This window comes from Sarcophilus harrisii, chromosome 2, assembly GCF_902635505.1.
Source record: "Sarcophilus harrisii chromosome 2, mSarHar1.11, whole genome shotgun sequence".
NCBI lineage: Eukaryota > Metazoa > Chordata > Mammalia > Dasyuromorphia > Dasyuridae > Sarcophilus > Sarcophilus harrisii.
The window spans coordinates 207610484-207636769 of NC_045427.1; the positions used below are offsets into that span (position 1 = coordinate 207610484).

At 34.4% G+C, this 26286-nt stretch overlaps 1 protein-coding gene across 1 annotated transcript; it reads left to right on the forward strand.

Annotated features, from left to right (window-relative positions):
- Nucleotides 1-929: 929 nt before the first annotated feature.
- LOC100913833 (olfactory receptor 2AG2-like) lies at nt 930-1874 on the forward strand. Its single transcript, XM_003759195.2, has one exon. It carries the CDS (start codon nt 930-932, stop codon nt 1872-1874), a length of 945 nt encoding a protein of 314 aa, XP_003759243.2.
- Nucleotides 1875-26286: the final 24412 nt, after the last annotated feature.

Here is a 26286-nt window from a genome sequence, read left to right on the forward strand (position 1 = left end):
GAATGTGTGACACTAAACGAAAACAATTTTCTTAATGATTTAGTCTAAGAAATGGAGGAGAGATATAGGTCTATAACTAGTAGATATATTGGGATTTAGTAAGATTTTTGTTTTTAAGAATGAACAAATGATGCCATGCATTGTTAAATAACAAGGAAATATAAGTCACAGAAAATTTAAAAAGAGAAAGAAACAAGCAAGCAATTGACTCTTGCTTTCCTGTCTACTTAAAGTCAGGGTACTGAAAAATGTCAAAAACTTGTATTAGAGCTATCCTCAGAAAAGCCTCCTTTCAAAAATTCCCCATCTGTCAAATTCTCTTAAAAACTGTCAGTTATCAGATCAGCATATTTGTAAACACATCAGTTCCATTATCTGGGAAACAGAATAATAAGACTATCTTAATATTGTCTCTGAGATAGGTGTCTAAGTACAATAAGGGAACTTCTCAAGTTACTGACTTTAAGAAACTTTTAATGCATTCTAGTACAGAGATTTTAACACCTGAAAACATAACAACTTTATTCTTATAGAGAACTTAGTTATTTCTTCTAATTGAATTATATATTCTCTTGACACTTTGCCATAGCATTTAATTTGTATATCAATTAGATGTTACTTTCATTCATTTTTGGCGTTTGTTAGGTTAACTCCCAATCTACTAAACTGTCATCAGGACCATGGAACGTTGTATTTAATCCACTGCAGCTCTTGAGCACGGTTTCTCTACTTCTGTAATCAAGATTTATTACATCTTACTTTCCATTTTCTGTAATAACAGTAATTTAACCCACATTTCTGTGAGATTTTTCCATCTTCAAAATGTCCTGGAAGAACTTTTGCATGGCTTCATGATTTAGAATAATTCTGACTTATTGGGGATATACATCAATGAACCTCTGGTTCCAGGAAATTGAGGAATCTGTGGAATGGAATTCTGGAATATCACTTTGATAGACAGTTTCTTCCTCATTGGAATTCTCCAGGATAGTAGCTTCCCTGAGCTGGTTTGTTTCATAATCATACTCCTTTATTTGGTGGCGATGGCTAGCAATGGTCTCCTGCTGATGCTGATAGTTATGGATAATCGCCTCCATGTGCCCATGTACTTCTTACTCAGTCAGCTCTCACTTATGGACCTGCTATTCACATCAGTTGTTGCCCCCAAAACAGTTATAGATTATCTGTGTGGACAAAACACCATCTCCTTCACAAACTGTGGGCTGCAGATGTTTCTGGCACTAACACTTGGTAGTGCAGAAGATATTCTATTGGCTTTCATGGCATATGACCGCTATGTGGCCATTCGACACCCCTTGAACTATATGATAATTATGAGACCAAAGGTTTGCTGGTCTATGGTGGGTACATCTTGGCTTCTGGCATCTCTGAATGCCCTTGTGCATACCATCTACACCATGCACTTCTCTTTCTGTAGAACTCGAGAAATTCACCATCTGCTCTGTGAGATACCTCCATTGCTAAACCTGGCGTGTGCTGAAACATCACAGTACAAGTTCATTCTATACACAACTGGGGTGACCTTCCTCCTGATTCCTCTCTCTACCATTATTACCTCTTATACCTTAGTCTTGAATGCAGTGTTTCATATGCCCTCAACCCAAGGGAGAGAGAAAGCTTTGTTTACCTGTTCATCCCACATGACAGTGGTTGGGATGTACTATGGAGCTGCCATGTTCATGTATGTTCTGCCCAGTGCCTACCACAACCCTCAGCAAGACAATATTCTCTCTGTGTTCTACACTATTGTCACTCCAGCCCTGAATCCTCTAATCTACAGCCTAAGGAACAAAGATGTGCTAGGAGCCCTGAAGAAGATTACAAGGAAAGGCCCCTCAGGACAGAGAGTTTAACACTTGGGAAACATAAAGAAGACTGTTCTTATAGAGAATTTTGTTATTATTGCTTCTCATTCAATTATGTGTGCTTCTGACATTTTGCCATAGTCTTTAATTTGTATGTTAATTTAAATATTACTTTTATTCATTTTTTTATCTTGGTAGGTTAAATCCCAATCCACTAACCTATATTCCAGATCATGAAGTCTGTATCCAATTGACTGTGCTTCTTGAATATGGCTTCTCTATTGTTTTAATCAAGATTTATCTCATCGCACCTGTAACTTTCTATAATAACAATATCTTAAATATCATTTTCTGATATTTCTCCCATGTGATATTTCATTCAAAATGTCCCAAAAGAACTTTTGCATGACTTCATGGAAGATTTCACTCTAGTTATTATCTATTTATCCTGTCAGAGCTTTCTTATGACTTCTTTATCTCTACTTTTCCACAACTACTGGACAGTACACTGTTTTCTCCACTGATGTCTCCTACTTCACTTTTTCAGCTGTCTATTATTATAAGATGATAACCTTCATATATGTTCAGCCTCTTACCATTTCTTCATTCAACTTGAACAAATCTATTTCAGCCATATAATAACTAGAGTCACTAGCAGCAAATTATAAATGATTGAGTGACATAAAGCTTTTAAAAAGGAAATTTATGTATCTGTTGACTATCTGCTGAGATGGTTTGTCAGGATGTGGTCACTAAGTTACAATTTCTTTGAGCAAGAGTTGAAAATTGAGGTTAAGGCAGACACCACCAAATGTAGGTGAGCAGCCCTCAAAAGGGCTCAGCATATGCTCTTATTGGAAGTACTATTCCATTCCTCTAATAGAACATGTAAGACTTGTGACAAGTCTAATAAACTTTCTGAGCCTGGATTTACTCATCTGTAAAATGGAAGATATCAGAAGACTTCTATCATCCTTTTCAATTCTAAATCTATGATCCTTTGAGCTTTAGTATCCACCTTGGGGACGGTGTACATAATATATTAGTAATAACATCCAAGATGTATTGAAAAGAACTGAATTCCAAGGTCTGAAATTTATTACCTTTCTAAAAGTACATTAAGCTTTTTTTCCTGGTTATACATACACATCATTTAAAAAAACCACATTAGACAAAAAAGAAAAAAGTGAACATAGTATGTGTTGTTTTACATCCAGTCTCTATAGTTCTCTCTCTGCACACATGTGGCATTTTCCATTCAAAGTATATTGGAATTGCCTTGGATCACTGAATCAATTAGAAGAAATAGATGATCATTGCAGAATCTTGCTGTTACTGTGTATAATGTATTAATGGTACTGCTTCTTTTGCTCAACATCAGTTGTTGTAATTCATTCCAGGCTTTTCTAAAATCAGCTTGTTCATCATTTTTATGGAATAATAATATTCCATTTCTTTCGTATACCATAACCTATCAAGCCATTCCCCAATTAATGAGCATCTATTTATTTTCCAATTCTTTGCCTCCACAACAAGAGTTACTACAAACATTTTTACACATGTGAGTCCTTTTCCGGTCTTTATTATTTTCTTAGGATACAGACCCAGTAATGGCACTTATGGATCAAAGGGTATGTAGTTTTATTGCTCTTTGGGCATAGTTCCAAATTGCTGCCCAGAAGGTTGAATCATTTCACAACTCCATCAGCAATGCATTAGTGTCCCATTTTCCCCCAACATTTATCATTATCTTTTCCTGTCATTTTAGCTAATCTGAGATGCATGAGGTGATACTTCAGAATTGTTTTAATTTGTGTTTCCCAATCACTGGCAATTTAGAGCATTTTTATATGACTATAGATGACTTTAATTTCTTCATCTGAAAATTGTCTGTTCATATCCTTTAACTATCAATTGAAGAATGACTTGTATTCTTCTAAATTTGACATTCTTGTATCTCAATATAAGATTTTTATCAGAAACACTGGCTATAAAATTTTTTTCTCATCCCCCCAAAAATTTTGTTTGTATTTTGCTTTTAATCTTGTTTTTTATCTTTGTTTTGTTTATGCAAAACCTTTTTGATTTAATATAATCAAAGTTGTCTATTTTATATTTCATAATGTTCTCTAGTTCTTCTTTGGTCATAAATTGCTCTCTTCTCCAAAGATCTGATAGATAAGCTATTCTTTGCTCTCCTAATTTGCTTATGGTATCACCCTTTACACCCAAATCTTGTAACCATTTTGAGTTTGTTTTGGTATGGGGTATAAGATGTAGGTCTATGCCAAGTTTCTGACATCTTTTTCAAGTTTTCCCAGCAATTTTTATAAAATAGTGAGTTCTTATCCAGAAGCTGGAGTTTTGGAGTTTATCAAATACTAGATTGTTATACTTTTTGATTATTTTGTCATGTGTATCCAACCTATTCCACTGATCTGCCACTCTATTTCTTAGCCAGCAACATATGTTTTTAATGACTACTACTTTATAATAGAGTTTTAGATTTTGTAACTTGAATTTTTTCTTAAATTCCCTTGATATTCAGGAACTTTTGTTCTTCCAGATAAGTTTTGTTATTATTCTAGCTCTATAATTTACTACTTTTCTGACTTGGGCCAAGTGATTTTGGGGGAATAATTTTTCTCTTTTTTGGCAATTTTTATTTAATTTATTTTTAACTTGGTAGATAAGATAAATATTTCAATAACATAGTACAATAAAAAATTATTACATTAGAAACTGCAAATCTATTATGTGCAAGTTGATAATATATTTAAATATATAATTATCATGTAAGTTTCTTTTTTACCACTTTTTTCTTTCCTTCACATAGATTTATGTATAAAAGTGTGTGCATATGTGTATGTATAAATCTATATGTGAATATACATATGTAAAATCAATCTAAACATACTTATATTTATCAGTTTTTTTCTCTGGATGCAGGTAGCATCTTTCTTCATATATTCTTTGTAGTAAATTTGATAATATAATTATTATATTAAATTATACTTATATAATAATTAAACATAACATTCATTCAAAGTTGTTCTTAAAACAATATAGTTGTTACTATATGCAATGTTCAATCTTTTCTGCTCATTTTTCTTTTTATCATTTCATTCAAGTCTTTTCATGTTTGTCTAAGATCATTGAGTTCACCATTTTTTATAGCATAGTAGTATTACAATATTCTTAGCTTCATTTCCCTCATCTTTGAAATGGGAGTGATAATATTTTCATTAAATACTTTAGTCCTTTTAGAATGTAATTTCATTTCTGTTTCCTTGCTGTATAGTTCCTTCCATTATACAAATTTAAACATATCTATATGTTAATAAAAGATCTTTTAGACTTGCTGTAATTGAAAAATTCATTGCCTTGTAATCAATCTGATTTGAAGATTTTCCTAATTTATCTTGATCTTCAGATAGCAAGTCTTCAGTAAAACAAAAAGTCTTGCTCAATACCTTTATTTAAAAAAAAAAAAAAAAAAAAAGACCTGATAGAACTTGTGCCTTGCTGTAACAGTCGGGATCATTTGCATGCAACAATAAGCCATCAAGGGATAACAATTGTAATTATGTAACTGACCTCTTGTATTAAACTTGGATATTTATCCCTAGATCCATGTTTCTGTTTGTTCAAATTTGTTTTCTGAATTTCATTTTCCATTGTGAATTCCCTCTTTGAGACAAGCTAATCTCAGATACGGGCATAATTTGTAGAAATATAAAATAATGATTTCCTTGAAGTGACAAGTCAGGATGCATAGACAAAAGTACCTTAAAAATAATATTCACCATCTATTTTCCAAAATCATCTGTTCTCTAACCCTTGTGAAAAATCATTGAGTATGATCCAGCCCTTGTCTTGGACTGCTGCTATTAAGCCAAGGTCCAAAAATAAGGGAACTAGAAAAAGTAGTTTAATTACCTGGACCAAAAAACCCCCCCTGTATTTGTATATATAACTCACTTGTATAGGGTCCCAGATAGTGGGAGAACTCTGGGTGGGGTATAAGACCCTTCAGCCCAGAGGAAACCTGCTAACAATATTTGGTTTTGCTCCCTTTTTTCCCTATGGTGTTCTCACTTCCTTTTGGTATTCTCACCTTTCCTGAGAAGTCAAGGAGGGACCACATTTGTTATACTTGAAACAAGGATACTTACAACAAGGTGTTAACTCAGTGAAATTGAGACAATGGTTATCTAGTTTACATATACTTAGTACTTAGCATGGTGATGTAATAATTCACTTGTTCACATATTCAGTATGCTGTAATGATGTAATTTTAACAGGGTATATAAGAACTGGGGGTCAAAAAGTCAGACAGAAGTCAAACAGAAGTCAGACAGCCAGACTGCCAGACTGCCAGACTGCGGGGGGACCGGGGGGATATGGGGAGGGAAGGGAGGGTTGAGGGGGAACTGGTTGAGACTGATAGAGTGTCAGAGGTGACTGGTATATTAACTTCAGGTTGCCTATTTTGTTGGGCTTGTATTCTACAGAGTTCATTAACTTCAGGTTGCCTGTTTTGTTGGGCTTGTATTCTACAGAGTTCATTATACTCCAAAAGCCATAACAAGTTCTGTCCAGGTTCTAAACATGTCCTTGCTACAGATTTCCAGTCATTAGGGGTTAAAATTTCAAAAGCCAAATTCTCTAATAGCATCTTAACATAAGATGATGTAGACCCATAGAGTGCAAGCCTTTTTCAGATCTTTGATAATTTCTAGATTAAATGGAGTGTATTTTCTTTTTTCTTGACCTGAAGAGTCAAACTCTCCAATCACAGTGTATACTTCTATTTTTAAATCATGTGTATCTTGCCCTTCCTCTTTAGCTTTAATTAATTTGTAATCATGTCATAGGGGGTGAACAAAACTGCTATCTGGGTGGTGCTGATGGTGTCACTTACTTCCCTCTCCTCCTTCGCCCTCCACCCATGAGGACAAAATTGAAAGAGAAGAGTCAGGAGATGTGATATATTCTAATGGTGCCTGCTCAGATGTAATTGAGCTGTGAAAGTGAGAAGCACCATACTCTTTAAGCTTATTGGTATGGTACTTAAGATCCAGTTCTCCTTGTTTTTCAGCTGCTTTGTCAGTACCATCCTCCCCTCCTCTTTCTCCTTATACTTCCTTGTCTGGCTGTTCTTCTTAAAACTTTTTTTCTTTTGTTTTAGAACTTGTGGGATTCTTTAAAGCCAACTGTATTATATTGTATATAAGGAATGTTTCTTCAGGAATTGAATCAAGAACCATAGCTTCATAATGTTCTTACATAATTATATAGTTGCTCTCCTACTTGTTCCCACATATCTGGCAATTTGCTACTGCTGCTGCTATGAAAGCATGGGGCACCCTCCCAGGAAGACAAGAGAGAGGGGAAGTCTTCATGAAAATAGAGCAAGATCCAAATGAACCCTTTGTTGATTTCATGGGACATCTGCAGACAGCTGTCATACGAACTATTGCTGAAAATGTAGCAACAGGAATTATGATAAAACAACTTGCTAAAGAAAATGCTAATGAGGTTTGTAGAAGAATTATACTAGGACTACACAACGATGCTCCTTTAGATGAGATCATAAGACGCTGTGCCACAGTGGGCACAAATACCTTTTAAACCCAGGCTATGATAGAGACTTTTCAAGATCTGAACATGGGAAGACAGGGTCCCTTTTAGCAAGGAACTTTCAGAGAGACTTGTCAGTGCTTTCAATGTGGTAAAGTAGGGCATCTGAAAGCTCAATGTTGGCAAAGAAGACAGGGTGGGAGGACAAGACCCAAAACCCCATGTCCAAAATGCAACAGAGAATTCCATTGGGCAGAATGTAGATTGACTCAGGGAAATGAAAAGCAAGACCCAGCTCCAGGGCCCCAGGCAAAAAGCACTTGAGGCATGATAGCAGCCAATGTTACACCCAGAGAGTCTTTAGAAGTTCAGTACTCAGACATGATCAATCAGCCAAGAAACAATCTGATGGGAGAAAGGAATTACATGATCAATCAGCCTAGAAGCAATCCAATGGAAGAAAGGGAAAATGGGGAGCTAAACCAGATATTGTTAGCAGGTTTCCTCTGGACTGAAGGGTGTTATACCTCACCTAGAATTCCCCCACTATCTGCGGCCTCTACACTCACTGATGTTTCTCATCATAGGATTGAGTTAATCTTTAGTCTGTCTCATTATATCTGATTAAAAATGTTATTTTCTCTATAAACTAACAGGCCTTTATTCTATTGAGTTGCCACTATATATGCCTAATTGGGAGAGAAATTTGAGATAGAAGAGGATATCAAAAAGGGAAAAAAGTATTCACCCCACCTTTAAAATGTAGGTGCTCCTAGCCATGTCCAGTTATACTTTTTCTTCACTAATAGAATAGTTCCTATTCTCTAGTCACTCTCCTGAACCATATACTTGTAGAGATCTTCTACTGTTTCTATGTGATAGATGTGTGGAAGGTACAGATGTTTCAATTAACCAGCCTTGACATACACCAAACTAGAACAGCTGACTTGTTTTTTTAAGCTTATGGTAAAAGAAGACATAACAATAACTAATAATTATATAATACCTATTATGTGCCAGGCATCATGTTAAATGCTTTATAATTATTTATTTCTGGTTTTAGAAAAGCTTATTAATATACTAATAAAAAAGATAATAAGATCTTCTTTTGCAATTTTACTCAGCCTCAGCTAATATTTCTGAACCAGTATTCAAACCCCAGTACTTTCTGTATCCCTGCATAATCAATATCTAAGCACTTTTCTTTGTTTCTCTCTTTCCTACATTTATACCCTGTGGATTTCCAAATAATGCAATATACAGAACAAAGGCTTTGGATTTATCTTGTAAGCAAAAATTTAAGTTATTTAAAAAAAAAACTCAGACGAGTAATAGCCTTACACAAAAGAATAAGCTTTAGAAACAGCTTTCATCTTACTTGATTGAGTAAGGAGGGGGGGAAGGAAAATAGAAAATTAGTAACCACTAGCCCAATTCTATTTGTTGAAAGTGATTACACAGAGGATTCTGGGAAGATGGCAGAGGAAGTCAAAATTCTAGGCTCTTAAGATTTTTCCCCCCACAAAAAAAGACAAAACTGTACCTCAGGGCAAACATAGCAAAGCTTAAAATGAAAATAAGAGCAGATTGGGGCATAATCATGGTTTTCCTGGGATAATCAAAGAATATCTGAAAAAAGATAGTAGGACTGCAGTTTGACTCCTAAGAAATGTAAATACCTCTAAGTTAATTCAATTGAAAGTAGGAGACTTGAGATAAACTGGATTAGCAGGTAACCTAGTCCCAATCACAGTATCTATCACATCCAAGCAGTATGGGTTAAAAATTGAGGGAACTTCTAATAAGGAACTCCAGAGGCAGAGATGCAGGCCTGGGCAAAAAGGAACCAGCACCCACTGACTGAATGTAGAAGCAGTAGAACAGAAACAATGCCAAAGAGTAAAGTTAAATGGTTATCTGTTCAAAAAGAATTCATAGAAAAACTCACAAAAAGCTTTAAAAATTAAATGAGAGAGATTGAGGAAAAACTAAAAGAAAATTAAGAACAATCTAAGAAAAACAAGATTATGAAAAGAAAGTTAACCAACTAGAAAAAAAGATCCAGAGTCTTGAGGTAGAAATTGACTCTGAAAATTTGAATCGGGTAAGAGGAAATCAGAAAAGTTTTATAAGAGACCAAGAAATAATAAAGCAAAACATAAAGAATGAAAAAATAGAATAGAATGTGAAACGTCTTAGAAGAAAAACAACAGATTTGGATAACAGATCAAGAAAGAAAAACAAAATAATAATTGAACTCTGAAAGTTATGACTGAAAGAGAATTTTGATAGACATATTAGGACAAGAGGGAAAAATAGAAAAAAAAGTATTTCATCACCATGTGAAAGATATTCTATTAAGAAAACCTAGAAGAATATCATTGATAAATTTCAAAATCTCCAGATAAAAGAGAAAAATTGACTAACAAGAACAACAATTTAAATAAGATGTGGCCACAATTAGGATTATATAATACCTATACACAGCTACCTTAAAGACTACAAGTCTTGGTGGGGAGGGCGGAGCCAAGATGGCGGAGAAGGCACACACGACTTTCTAAGCTCCTCTCATTCCCCTCATAACCAACTATTATCCAGCCTCAGAAATAGCTCTTCACTGCTTAAATTCATGAAGATCAGAAGCATACAACTTACCTGCTGAAGTCAATCTGGAAGATCGCCAGGAAAGGTTTGTCCTGAGGGGCCAGAAACAGACCAGCACAGGCAGGGAGAGGCTAGCATCCTGAGCAGACCAGGGGTGGGGGTGATCTCTGTGGCTAGAGAAGTTATAGAGACCACTCTGCTACAGGCTAACTGCTCTGCCTTGATTACAAAGCAGTAAACTGGCAGAGAAATTAAAGCCTGGAACAGAGGGTACTCTAAAAAACGCCAGAACCTAACACTGGCTGTAGCTACTCAAACCCGGAAGTGACTCAGGAGACTGAAACACAGCCCTGCAGCTACATCCTGCAGTTCGGGGCTTTTGTGGGGGCAGTTACAAACCCACATGGCAGGGGGGCACAGCCTGGGCAGCCTCTAATCAGCACAGTGGGGGGCTCGGCCTGGGGCAATAGAACTTCCCCAACAGGACTGTGCTTCCCCAAGCAGAGACACTTCTGGTCCCTGAAAATCCATTCACTGCTCAACTGCTAAAACCCACAGCCCCAGGGCAGGATTTGGCTTGGGCTAGTGAAACTCACTGCTCCAGGGCAGTCATTATCTCACACAGCAGGGGTTCTTTGCAGGGCACTTTCCCAGCTCTGCCCTGCAGGCCTGAGTTACTTCCAGGTGGGGAACTCTTTCCCAGAGCACTCCAGTACCTCGCTGCTTTTTGCAGCCGGCTAGCAGGACAGCTACCTGTCCATACATTGCTCACCGCTCTGCAGAGAAAGCTGGTAACCTCCTGGCCCTGAAGGCAGATCCTACAGGCTTTAACAAAATGAGTAAGAAAATCAAAAGGACAATTGATAGATTCTACTCAGAAAGAGAACAGCTTTTTAACCCTGAAGAGAGACTAATAGCAGACAGTCTCCAGACAATTGTTGGTCCCCAAAACAAAAGGCTCTCCTAGAAGAGACTATTAAAAACCTTAAAAGAGAACTAGAAGAAAAATGGGGAAAGGAAAGAGAAGCTATGCAAGAGAGTACAGAAAAGACATATAACTCACTAAAAGAAAAATTTGACAAAGTGGAAAAAGAAAACAACTTCCTGAAATGTGAACTGGAAAAGGTAAAAAACTCCCAAGAAGTGCAGGGAAACAGAATTTGTGAATTGGAGAAAGAAAATAACTCACTAAAAAAAAAAAAATTAGTGAAATGGAAAAAAATTCCATAGAGCAAAATGACGCACTTAAAAACTCAATCGGACATATACAAAAAGAAGTAAAAAAAGCTAATGAAGAAAATAACATGCTAAAAATCAGAACTGAACAAATAGAAATGACTGACTCATTGAGACAGGAAGAATCAGTCAATCAAAACCAAAAAAATGAAAGATTGGAAAAAAATGTCAAATATTTACTTGAAAAAACAACAGACCTGGAAAATAGATCAAGGAGAGAAAACCTAAGGATCATCGGACTACCCGAAAAATATGATGAAAAAAAGAGCCTAGATACTATTTTACAGGAAATTATTAAAGAGAACTGCCCAGAAGTAATAGAACCGGAAGGTAAAATAGGCATGGAAAGAATCCATTGAACACCTTCTGAAAAAGACCCTAAAATAAAGACTCCGAGGAATATTGTGGCCAAACTTCAGAATTTTCAGATTAAAGAAAAAATTCTACAAGCATCCAGGAAAAAACAGTTCAAATACCAAGGTGCCACAATAAGGGTCACACAAGATCTGGCTGCCTTAACATTAAAGGATCGAAGGGCCTGGAATTTAATATTCCGAAAGGCAAAAGAACTTGGAATGCAGCCAAGAATAAACCACCCAGCTAAGCTGAGCATTTTTTTCCATGGAAGAAGATGGACATTTAATGAAACGGAGCAATTCCATCTGTTTTTAAAGAAAAAACCAGACTTAAACAAAAAATTTGATCTCCAACAACAGGACTCAAGACAAGTAGAAAAAGGTAAAAGGAACTCTTGAGAACTGTATTTCTGTTGTGGATATATATAAAAATCAATGTATAATTTGATTTTACTGATATAGCATAAAAAAGGGAAGTAGAAATGGAAAGGGGATAGTGTCAGAAAAAGGGGAAAGGGGAGATAAAAAGAGGGAAACTTCATGCGTCGATGAGGCAAAGGAAACCTATCATATCTGAGGGAACTTAGAGAGGGGGAGGAACATTGTGCGAATCTTACTCTCATCAGAGTTGGCTCAAAAAGGAAATAATTGACACTTTGTTTTATAGAGAATCTTCTCACCTCATTAAAAAGTGGAGAGGAAAAGGGAAAAGGAAAAGAGTAATAAGGAAGGGTACAAGAAAGGGAAAAGGAATTCAAAGGGAGGAGGGAGGATACTAAAGAGGGAGAGCTGGTGACGCAAGTGGGACCAATAAGTTTAATACTAAGGAAGTGGGAAGGAGGGCAAGAAAAGAAAAGCATAATATGGGGATATTAGGATGGCAGAAATACAGAATTAGTAATCTAACCGTAAGTGTGAATGGGATGAACTCCAAAAGAGGAGGCAGATAGCAGACTGGATCAAAAGTCAGGAACCTACAATATGTGGTTTTACAAGAAAACACATTTAAAACAGGGAGATACATACAGAGTAAAGGTAAAAGGCTGGAGCAGAATCTATTATGCTTCAGGTGAAATCAAAAAGAGGAGTAATCCTTATCTCAGATCAAGTAAAAGCAAAAATTGATCTAATTAAAAGAGATAAGGAAGGAAACTATATCTTGCTAAAAGGAACTATAGACAATGAAGCAATATCAGTATTAAATATATATGCACCAAGTGGTATAGCATCTAACTTCCTAAAGGAGAAGTTAAGAGAGTTACGAGAAGAAATAGACAGTAAAACTATAATAGTGGGAGACTTCAATCTTGCACTCTCAGATTTAGATAAATCAAATCACAAAACAAATAAGAAAGAAATTAAAGAAGTAAATAGAATATTAGAAAGACTAGGTATGATAGATCTCTGGAGAAAACTGAATGGTGATTGAAAGGAGTATACTTTCTTCTCAGCAGCTCATGGAACGTACACAAAAATTGACCATATATTAGGACATAAAGACCTCAAAATTAAATGCAGGAAGGCAGAAATAGTAAATGCTTTCTTTTCAGATCACAATGCAATAAAAACTACATTCAACAAAAAGTTAGGTGTAAATAAATCAAAAAGTAATTGGAAACTAAATAATCTCATCTTAAAGAATGATTGGGTGAAACAGCAAATTATAGACACAATTAATAACTTCACTCAAGATAATGACAATGGTGAGACATCATACCAAAATTGTGGGATGCAGCCAAAGCGGTAATAAGGGGAAACTTTATATCCTTAGAGGCTTATTTGAACAAAATAGAGAAAGAGAAGGTCAATGAATTGGGCTTGCAACTTAAAAAGCTAGAAAAAGACCAAATTAAAAACCCCAATCAATTACTAAACTTGAAATTCTAAAATTAAAAGGAGAAATTAATAATATTGAAACTAAAAAAACTATTGAACTAATAAATAAAACTAAGAGTTGGTTTTATGAAAAAACAATAAAATTGATAAACCTTTGGTAAATCTGATTAGAAAAAGGAGGGAGGAAAATGAAATTAGTAGTCTTAAAAATGAAAAGGGAGAACTTTCCACCAATGAAGAGGAAATTAGAGAAATAATGAGTTATTTTGCTCAACTTTACGCCAATAAATTTAATAACCTAAGTGAAATGGATGACTACCTCCAAAAATATAGACTTCCCAGACTAACAGAGGAGGAAGTAAATTGCTTGAATAGTCCCATTTCAGAAAAAGAAATAGAACAGGCAATTAAACAACTCCCTAAGAAAAAATCCCCAGGACCAGATGGATTTACATGTGAATTCTACCAAACATTTAAAGAACAATTGGCCCCAATGCTATATAAATTATTTGATAAAATAGGGAATGAAGGAGTCCTACCAAATTCCTTCTATGACACAGACATGGTACTGATACCTAAACTGGGTAAATTGAAAACAGAGAAAGAAAACTATAGACCAATCTCCATAATGAATATTGATGCTAAAATCTTAAATAAAATATTAGCAAAAAGACTACAGAAAATCATCCCCAGGATAATTCACCATGATCAAGTAGGATTTATACCAGGAATGCAGGGGTGGTTCAATATTAGGAAAACTATCAGCATAATTGGCCATATTAATAACCAAACTAACAAAAACCATATGATCATCTCAATAGATGCAGAAAAAGCATTTGATAAAATCCAACATCCATTCCTATTAAAAACACTTGAGAGTATAGGAATAAATGGACTTTTCCTTAAAATAATCAGCAGCATCCATTTAAAACCAGCAGTAAGCATCATATGTAATGGGGACAAACTGCAACCATTCCCAATAAGATCAGGAGTGAAACAAGGTTGCCCACTATCACCAGTTACTATTTAATATTGTATTAGAAATGCTAGCTATGGCAATAAGAGCTGAGAAAAATATTAAAGGAATATAGAATAGGCAATGAGGAAACCAAATTACACTCTTTGCTGATGATATGATGCTATACTTAGAGAACCCCAGAGATTCTACTAAAAAGTTATTAGAAATAATCCAAATTTTAGCAAAGTTGCTGGTTATAAAATAAACCCACATAAGTCATCAGCATTCTTATATATCACTAACAAAATCCAACAGTCAGAGTTACAAAGAGAAATCCCATTTAAAGTAACTACTGATAGTATAAAATATTTAGGAATCTATCTGCCCAGGGAAAATCATAAACTTTATGAGAAAAACTATAAAACACTTTCCACACAAATTAAGTCATGATCTAACTAACTGAAAAATATTAAATGCTCTTGATTGGGCAGAGCAAATATAATAAAGATGACAATACCACCTAAACTAATCTATTTATTTAGGCTATACCAATCAGACTTCCCAAAAACTATTTTGATGACCTAGAAAAAATAACAACAAAGTCTCATATGGAAAAGCAAAAAGGTCAAAATTTCAAAGGAATTAATGAAAAAAAATCAAATGAAGGTGGCCTAGACTGTACCAGATCTAAAATTATATTATAAGGCAGGTTAACTAAAACTATCTGGTATTGGCTAAGAAGTAGACTAGTTGATCAATGGAATAGGTTAGGTTCAAAGGACAAAACAGCCAATAACCTTAATTATCTGGTGTTTGACAAACCCAAAGACCCCAGTTTTGGGGATAAGAATGCATTATTTGACAAAAATTGCTGGGAAAATTGGAAATTAGTATGGCAGAAACTAGGCATTGATCCCACTTATAATCACCGTACACACCAAGATAAGGTCAAAATGAGTTCATGATCTAGGCATAAAGCAATGAGATCATAAATAAATTGGAAGAGCATAGAATAGTTTACCTCTTCAGACCTGTGGAAAGAGGGAAGGAAATTTATGACCAAAGAAGAACTAGAATCACTATTGACTACAAAATTGAAAATTTTGACTATATCAAATTGAAAAGTTTTGTACAAACAAAACTAATGCAGGCAAGATTAGAGGAAACAATAACCTGGGAAAACATTTTACAGTCAAAAGTTCTGATAAAGGACTCTATTTCCAAAATATATGAGGAATTGACTCTAATTTATAAGAAATCAGCCATTCTCAATTGATAAATGGTCAAAGGATATGAACAGCAATTTTTCAGATGATGAAATTAAAACTATTACTACTCATACGAAAGAGTGCTCCAAATCACTATTGATCAGAGAAATGCAAATTAAGACAACTCTGAGATACCACTATACACCTGTCAGATTGGCCAGAATGACAGGGTAAAAGATAATGCAGAATGTTGGAGGATGTGGGAAAACAGGGACACCGATACATTGTTGGTGGAATGTGAATACATCCAGCCATTCTGAGAGCAATTTGGAACTATGCCCCTAAAAAGTTATCAAACTGTCATACCCTTTGATCCAGCAGTGTCTCTACTGGGACTTATACCCCAAAGAGATACAAAAAGGGAAAGGGACCTGTATGTGCCAAAATGTTTGTGAAGCAGCCTCTGTTTGTAGTGGCCAGAAGCTGGAAAATGAATGGATGCCCATCAATTGGAGAATGGTTAAATGTGGTATATGAATGTTATGGAATATTATTGTTCTGTAAGGAATGACCAGCAGGACGAATACAGAGAGGATTGGCGAGACTTACATGAATTGATGCTGAGCAAAATGAGCAGAACCAGGAAATCATTATATACCTCAACAGCGATACTGTATGAGGATGTATTCTGATGGAAGTGGATTTCTTCAACAAAGACAAGATCCAACTGAGTTTCAATTGATCAAGGATGGACAGAAGCAGCTACACCCAAAGAAGGAACACTAGGAAATGAATGTAAACTACTTGCATTTTTGTTCTTCTTCCCCGGTTATTTATACCTTCTAAATCCAATTCTCCTTGAGCAAAAAGAAAACTTTTTGGTTCTGCACACATATATTATATCCAAGATCCACTGCAATCTATTTAACATGTATAGGACTGCTGGCCATCTTTGGGAAGAGGGCGGAGGGAGGGAGGGGAAAAATCGGAACAGAAGTGAGTGCAAGGGATAATGTTGTAAAAAACTACCCTGGCATAGGTTCTGTCAATAAAAAATTATTAAAAGAAAAAAGACTACAAGTCTTGGAACACTACATATAGAAGATCAAAAGAACCAGAGTTGTAGCTGAAAATATTATATTCAGCAAAATTAAGTATAATCCAGAATTTTTTTATTATAGCTTTTTATTTAGAAGTTACATGCATGGGTAATTTTTTAGCATTGACAATTGCCAAACCTTTTGTTCCAATTTTTCCCTTTCTTGCCCCCACCCCCTCCCCAAGATGGCAGGTTGACCAATACATGTTAAATATGTTAAAGTATAAATTAAATACAAAATAAGTATACATGTCCAAACAGTTATTTTTCTGTATAAAAAGAATTAAACTCTGAAATAGTGTACAATTAGCCTGTGAAGGAAATCAGAAATGCAGGAGGACAAAAATAGAGGGATTGGGAATTCTATGTAGTGGTTCATAGTCATCTCCCAGCGTTCTTTATCTGGGTGTAGCTGGTTCAATTCATTCCTGCTCCATTGGAACTGATTTAGTTTATCTCATTGCTGAAGAGAGCCAGGTCCATCAGAACTGATCATCATATAATATTGTTGTTCAAGTATATAATGATCTCCTGGTCCTGCTCATTTCACTCAACGTCAGTTTATGTAAGTCTCTCCAGGCTTTTCTGAAATCATCCTGCTGGTCATTTCTTATAGAACAATGATATTCCATAACATTCATATACCACAGTTTATTCATCCATTCTCCAATTGATGGGCATCCACTCAGTTTCTAGTTTCTGGCCACTATAAAGAGGGCTGCCACAAATATTTTTGCACATGTGGTTCCCTTTCCCTCCTTTAAGATCTCTTTGGGATATAAGCCCAGTAGTAATACTGATGGATCAAAGGGTATGCACAGTTTAATAACTTTTTGAGCATAATTCTAAATTGTTCTCCAGAATGACTGGATGTATTCACAATTCCACCAACAATGCATCAGTGTCCCTGTTTTCCCACATCCCCTGCAACATTTCACATTATCTTTCCCTGTCATTCTAGCCAATCTGACAGGTGTGTAATGGTATGTCATATTTGTCTTAATTTGCATTTCTCTGATAATCCTGAATTTTTAAAAAAAAATTGGATATTCAGTGAATTTCCAGACTTTCAAAATTTTGTGATAAAACAAACACAAAAAAACCCTTGAACTTAATTTTTAAAATTTGACATTTAAGAGCCAAAAGAAATAACAGATAGACATCAAAGAATAATTTCAAGGGACTCAATATAAACAAAATATTTGTGTTCTATACATGGAAATGTAAATCATATACCTAAGATTGTCTTTAGTAATTGGGTAGTTCAAAAGAAATATTGATAGAATTGAATATGCGTTTCTAAAAAGCAAAATCTTGTAGGAAAAGGTAAAAAATAACAATTATATTATATGAAAGAGGTGCAAAAAAAACTAGAACAGAGGAATTAGATGGAGAAGGAGGTCTGGTAGTTCTGAAATGTTACTCATACCAGGAATGGGTTAGAGGAAATAGTACATAGATATTTAGAAGAATATAAAACTCTCCAAAATTTACAAACAAATAAAAGGGTAAGGAAATAAAATAAGTTGGGGTATAGAAAGGTTGGAAATAGAATAAAGTGTGTAGATTAATGGGAATGGGATAAAGAGGAGGGAGAAGATAAGATAGAAATATTGATGGGAATGAGGGTGGGGAGATTAAGTAATAGTAAGGCAAACTAGCAGGTAAAAGTAAAGTGGAAGAGTTATCAGAGATAGGAAGTAATATACACAAACAATAATAATGATCAGGAGTAGAGTTTATGAGAGAAAAAAAAGTAGGCTTAGTAACCATTGGTCTCATACAAAGTCAAAGTTAAAGAAGATTCAACCAAAAGAGAAATGTGTAAATATGCAAATAATTATAGGAATCTATGTATGGGTATATGTGAGCAAGTATACATAAATATATCTATGATTAACTGTAGTCTTGGGGGTGAGATTAGGAAAGGAGGAAAGAATAAAGCAAAAAGAGCATACCTGAGAAGAAAAGAAAACCTACATGAAATAAAGAAAATATGGACAGTTCTGAATACGAAAAATGTTCTATTCTTACGTATGGTTTCTTGACCTGGAAATTTATTGTTACATATTTTGAATCCTCTCTTATGTTCTGCTACACATATGACAATTTTTTTCTTTCTGTATTTTTCTATTTTAATATATTTTGTATTTAAGTTTTAAATAAAAACATTTTTAAAAAGAAAAAAGTGGTAACAGTGTCAATGTTCAATATTCTGACCTATGTGCTGCTATATCTGGAGGCCACAGTGCCTCATGTGCCTCATGTAGTAGCTGAATATGTTTTTGTGTCTCAAAGGCCCACAGTGGGTCAACATTCAACTCTCTACTCTCTAGTTTCTTGTTTTAGTGTCCACTCCCTTTCCTTGTTCGCTCAAAATGCACACTGCTTTTATTTCAACCAATTAATTCCTGATGCTTTTCCTGCTTCCATTTCTACTTGTTTTACCTACTCTCTTCAAAAAAGTCCTGGTGGTGAGGAAATTCATCCCACTGCTAATTGTCCCACTCTTACTTTAGGCTCAGTGCTTGTAGAATAGTTTTCAGTACCTTCAATGGAGCAAGAAGAAAACTGCTCTGTTCACAACAGTTTTTCAGATATCCATACTGTCAGGGTCTGAATTTTTCTCCCAGACAATAGGGTTCTATCACAAAATCCAGACATGTATTTATGTTTTGTTTTATGTATTGTACAGGGGTGGTAAAAAAAAATAATTCCCTACATTAGCTCAGTACTATATCTTCTAGTAAAATAAGGTTTTATTGATGTTTTATTTTTTAGACCACCATAATTTCTCATTTCCCCTCCTGAAGAGTATTCCTACATTATAAGTGGAATTTTTAAAGATGAGATCTGAAAGAGGGAAAAAATCCAAACAACTGATAAATATATTGAAAAAATCTGACTAAAAATGCAATGCACAAAATGTATCTCCTTTTTCCTCCCCACAAAACAAGACAAAACCAGTCTTTATTACATTTGGTCCCATGCAACGTGTATAAAAATTGGATCCCATACTAGGTTTCCTGAGCTTTCCTTCTTAGGATACAAGATATCCTCTCTGTACCTCCTGCCTCCATGAAGTATCTATGCTCCTACTGCCCTATTCTTATTTCAAGGTTAGACTCTTCTTTAGGGGACCATAGGTACACTCTCCCCCAAAAAGCTGCTACCACACCAGGTGTCTTCACCAGAACAGGGATCATTACCACCTGCATGACACATGTACCTGGAAGATCTGAAAGATGTCCATGTCTATGAGCTGCCATAGATCTGGTTACAGGAGTATGAATTCTTGACACAGTATCACTACTTTTAAGATTTACAAAGTATTTTTCTCACAACATCCTTGTAATATTGGTAATATAAGTACCCTATTTTGCAGGTGAAGAAGCTGAGGATCCTTGATACAAAGTGATTTACCCAATGTCAGATAGCTATTAAGTGTTCGATACTATACTCAATCTTAGTTTTTTTTTTCTCTTAGTGGTCTATTCACTATATCAGGAGTTCTTAACCTTTTTTGTGTGTCATATTTGGAAGTCTCCTCTTTGGGACCCTATTAAAGCTTTGGCATCCCTTCTTAGTATAATGCTTTACAATGTTTGACTTAAAATATGTTGGATTTCTGAGACCCCAGACTTCATGGACTCCAGGCTAAAAATCTATGTACAACACCATGCTATCATGCAATAACATGGAATAGTAGGGTATTACTCTTTGGCTCTGACTAAGAGACAAATTAAATGGTCAATAAATTATTCTAACATTTGTCCCTTTAGCAAAAACCTCTAAATTTTAATCACTAAACTAGCAGAAAATTGCTAACATGAACACATAAGCACAATCACACAGAAGCATAAATGTAAATGCAAACATATGTATCTGAAAGATAAACAAAAATAAAAAGAGAGATAGGAAAAGTTAAGATATAAATTAGTGACACATTTGGAGAAACAGATGATAGTTTAAGGTAAATAAAGAAATAATCTCTTAGTTCCATAAAAACTTCTCAGCTCAAAAATAACATAATTGGAGATCATCTAGACTTAAAGATCCAAAAGGAATGCTTAAGACCTTCTGAGATTCCTTATCATTTAGCAAATAAATAAGCAGTGGCATATGGCCAGGAAACATATCTTCGGGGATTCGTTAAAGTCTTGGACCCCAGTGGACAAACCAATGAATGGTAATTTCATCCCATCCGAAGGGATGTTGCTTCTTGAACTGAGCTGAGCACAAATTCGGGGGGGTGGGTGGAATAAGGGGAGCTTTTAAAGCAGAAATGGAAACAACTCTTCCAGGATCAAAGCATTAATTCCTTCCCTGATTACAAGAAAATTTTGAAGGCTCTTCCATTAGATTCTCCATCATTTCGTATACTCTGCTTTCCATTCTGACTTTCCCCAAAACTTTGGTATGTTCCAAGCTCCGAGAATCAAAAATTTCTGTGTATTGCCTGACTTATGGAAATAGTAAAACTAAAGAAATAGATTAATTAATTACTTATAGATAGGAGAAGGGTAAAGAGATCATTCTTGGAAATCAGAATGTGCCCAGAGTCCACAGCTTTCTGTACATGTCAACAGTGGTCATCAGATAGATGAAAAGCCCCTGAACAAAGTGTGCCTGAGTATCAGATCCTAGAAATCCCAGTCCTGACTCATGATTGGTAAATATATATATATATATATATATATATATATATATATAGAGAGAGAGAGAGAGAGAGAGAGAGAGAGAGAGAGAGAGAGAAAGTTACTTGTATGATTGGAGACAGACCTTCTTTCTCTATCACAGGTAAGTGAGGGATTGTGTGGTAGGTTTCAAGGACATGTATAGTATCTCTACTTATGTCTTGTGATGAGTTAATGAGAGGTTTGGGAGAAAGAGGAAGGGGAGATTAAGAAAAATCTATTATTTAATACCAAATTAAGGATAGATTGCGAAAAAGGAGGAGGGAGTAAGGGGAAATCTAAGAATAAAGGCCCTGCTTACACAGGGCTTCTGTGTTCTCTGTTTTATCCCTGATTAAAATTAAGGTTGATTGATTCTTATCTTTATATCTCCAGCACACAGCTTGACACATGCTATACACTTAATAAATAAATAAATACATTTAGTTGCCATAAATCTTAACTGTGAGTTACATCCTCTTAATGAAGAGAAAAAGACCTAAGAGAAGATATAAATTAGTCCTGAATCACTCTGATTAGTTGGGAGCAGTTTTTCTAATATTGTCCTGATTAGGTATTAATACTAACTAACATTTGGATGTTATCTTGACTTGAGGGGCTATATTCCTTTACTTTGTTTCTTATTTCTGATTACATAAAGAAGACTGCTAATGGTGCTTCCAATCCAGAGTATATATAGAAAATGAGCATCAAAGAATGCACAAAACTATTTCTTTAATATTTCTGGCCTCCAAATGCCCATTTCCCGAGGAAAGAAACAAAAAAGAATTGCTTTAGGGAAGGAATGAATTCTAAAGGTGATCTAGTCCATTTTACAGATGGAGAAACTAAGACCCAGAAAAGTTAAGTGACTTGAGTATGTATAAGAGATGGATTTCAAATGCACATTCACTGATTCCAGAGACATGCTCTTTCATTTGTATGATGCAAACTCTATCATATCCTGAAGCAGGTTTCAGAACTGTCATAGATACAATCTGTATCATACAATGACTTTAGGAATCTTATCAAATATAGCCTCTGCTTAGGTTGTTCCTTAGGTTGTTCTGACACTATCCTCATTCAAGTTTGTACTTATATTTGAAAGGCATTAATTATAAACAATCTACTGTACTCTTCGTTGAGAATGTCTATATATGTATATTATATATGACCTTGAGAAAATAATCTTGTTCCCCTAGACTATTATAAGATGTTGTCCCATAATAGTATTCCCTATTTCTGTTATTCAGTGATGTATGGATCCCTTTTACAAAACTTTAAACTAATATAATATTATTCCATTTAGTGACAGAATAACAAGTCAATTATTTCAAATACAGGGCAGAAGAGTAAGGAAATGTATTGGATTTGGAGTCCAAGGACCTGAGCTTGAAACCTGTTTTTTCTAGAACATAGATTTTGAGATATAAGAGACATTAGAGGTCATTTAGTCTAATTCTTTCATTTTATAAATAAAGAAGTGAGACCTTGGGGCAGCTAAATGGCACAATAGATGAGTATCGACTTTGGAGTCAGGAGGACCTGAATTCAAATACGACCTCAGACATTTACTTGCTATGTGACTCTGGGAAAGTCATTTAACCCCAATTGTCTTGCAAAAAAAATTAAAATAAAATAAAAAATTTGAGGCCCAAAGATGTTTCCAATGCTCACAGATACAACAAATAAGTCACGTCTTGTCTCCTTTGATTCCAAATTCAGTTCCATTTCTATTGGACAAAAATGCCTCTTTACCTGTGTGGCATTGAACATGCAATTTAATCTGATAAGCCCTCAACTGGCTCATTGGTAAGGACATTAGGTGGCAAGATTTCTAGAAGACTAGACTTAGAATCAGGAACTCAGCATTATGAGTTTAAATCCATCCTTAGATACTAATTAGCTGTGTGACTCTTGGCAAGTCACTTAACCCCATTTGCCTCAATTCCTCATCTGTAAAATGAGTTAAAGAAAGACTACACAAAAATCACATCTATAAGCTGAAGATACTAGATCACCTGTGATTTTAGCCTTATATTTCTTAATTTATATCCTTGTGATCTTAAGATCTTAAGAGAAGTACATGGTCACAATTTAAAGTGAAAGAACAAAGCAAAACACAAAGTGTTCCAAAAGTTTTAGTGCGTTTTAAAGTTTTGATAGTATAAAATTTTCAGTGCTAGATGACCAAATATCAGGTGATAACAGGGTATTCTTGTCCAGTTATGTATTGGATTTAATGAAGTGCCTTAAGACTAGAAGATTCTCTAAAGATTTTTATTTTTTATCAATTTAATTTTTGAATCTATTTCAGTCTACAAGTGGTAAAGCACCCAGAAAACCAAACTCTTGTTTTTCATCACCAAGGATGACAATCAATATCCAGAGTTCAATTTCACTTTTGGTCCCATCAGTTTGTTTTTTTTTTCTATGATTTCTTTAAGGGATTTAGGGTTTAATGTGTCTGGTATATCTCAGATTCTCAAATCTTGTTATGTGAATCATTTTCAGAAGTTGTACTCCATATTCCCATGTTAGAATCTTTTAAAATGTACAACTCCCTGGGAAACAGGCTCTTCTAAATAAATTGTTAGAAATTTGAATTATTTTTAGAACCAAGCAAGTTTTATATAACCTTCCTTATAATTAAACACAAACACACACACACACACACACACACACAAATGATGCATTCCCATATTGACAAACTACACATATTTTGTTCCACTTCCACGGTCATCCTTCAGTACCTGCAGATATTAACTTAGATTTAGAAAAGAAAAGAAAAAATGTATTTATTTGTGTATGTATGTATATATTTTCATTGGTGCTGATTGAGGATGTCTCATTATAGTGTTGTGTACTACCATGGACTGTTAGTAACCTATTCATATTGAGGAAACAGAAGAAGACATATTCTGGGACCTAAGATATTGGTTACTAAAATAATTCTGGTCTTTTGGAAGTTTGAAGCTTTGCAACACATTTACTTACTTCTTTGCTTGATTACTCTTTCTGTTCAAAATTCTCTTCACTCTCATTGTGAGTTTAATATGCGTGGGGATTTTCTGAGACACAGGTGAATTATGTACAATGGTAGCATTTTTAGCATTTTATTGATATTTAATGCTTTTGAACATTTTTCATATGACTGTTGATGGTTTGCATTCTTTCTTCTGAAGCCTGTTCATACCATTCACATAATTTAATATCATTTATTACATTTCTAGTAGAGAAAACTTTATCTTATATATTTATGTTAATTACACATATAGTTGGATATCAGACTTCAGAGATGTTTGATTAAAATATTTTTTCTCCATCCCTAATTTCTCTTCTTATTATAGTTACATTAATTTGGCATAAAAGCTTCTTAAATTTTATTTTATTCAAAGTGCTTGATTTACTTTTATTCTGTCCCTTATCCTTTATCAGATTGAATCTTTGCCTTACTATAGTCATGAAAAATATCACCTTATATAACTCTTTATATTTTAATAGTGACATTTAGGGGACAGCTAGGTAGTACAGTGGATAGAGCACCAGCCCTGAAGTCAGGAGGACCTGAATTCAAATATGGCCTCAGACACCTAACACTTCCTAGCAAGTCACTTAATCCCAATTGTCCCAATTGCCTCAGCAAAAAAAAAAAAAAAAAAAAAAAAAAAAAAAAAGTGACATTTAGATCACTTATCTTTAGAATGTATTGTATAAATTGAAAGATTTTACCCCCAAAACACTTCTTGGTTTGGATATCAAGACCATATTTCTCTTACAAAATGATATTGGTAATGTGACTTGTCCCTCTACTTTCTTTTTAATTTTTTCCCCATATTTTAAATTTGTAACTGTCTCCCTCCCTCCTTCTCACCCTACCCCATATTACAGGAAAGTACATTTTGACACAGATATATAGATTAAGATATAAATATGAATTTATCAAGCCATATCATGTTTCTATTTGTCAATTCTTTCTCTGCTGATGAATAACATTTTCCTTAAAAGGTCCCTTATTAATATTTTTTCTGACTCAATAAAAGTAATTAAAAATAATTCAATTTGAATAGCATTGAATAAATATATTAGTTTATGTAGAACTGTTGTTTTTATTATATTGATTCTGTATCTACAATTAATATTTCTCTAATTATTTAAATCTAACTTTAATTTTTTTTAATTTTTAAAATTTCCCCTAGTAAATTTATTTTATTTTTAGTATACATTGCTTTATGAATCATTTAGGGAGAGAGAAATTAGAGCACAAGGGAAAAACCAAAGGAGAGATTAAAAAAACAGAAAAAGAAGTGAAAACACATATATTGTGAATCTCAAGGGAGAGAGAAATAAAAAAAAAAACAAACAGAAAAAGAAGTGAACACAGCATGTGTTGTGAATCTCATTTTATTTATATAAAAATTAAAATTTATGAAATTCACCCATGTTCAAGCAATTCCTGAGTTTGTCTTTGCAAGTATACTCCATGTATTTTATGCTACCAACTGTTATTTTAAATGGGATATTTTCTTATTTCCTGAAGGATTTTGTTGATGATATGTAGAAGTGTTGATGATATGGATTTACTATATATCCTACTACTTTGCTAACAATATTTGTTTTTGTCAAGTACCTTGTTATTTGAATCTTCAAGATTTTCCAAGTATGCCATCAAAATATCTGATAGATATTTTTCAAAAATTTCCTTCCCTTACTGCTATTAGAGATTGGTGAGGATAAATATCCTTGTTTCACTCCTGATTTTACTTGGAAGGATTCTATCTTATCCCACTACAGATAATGTTTGCTAATGACTTTGATATTTCCCTTCAAATTTTTTTATTCATTTTGAACTTAAATAAAAAAAGATCAAAAAAGGAAACATTTCAATGCACATATGACAATCC

Bases quoted from the DNA above. Each gene is read 5' to 3' on its own strand.
- LOC100913833 (XM_003759195.2), top strand. From the start codon at position 930: ATGGAATTCTGGAATATCACTTTGATAGACAGTTTCTTCCTCATTGGA.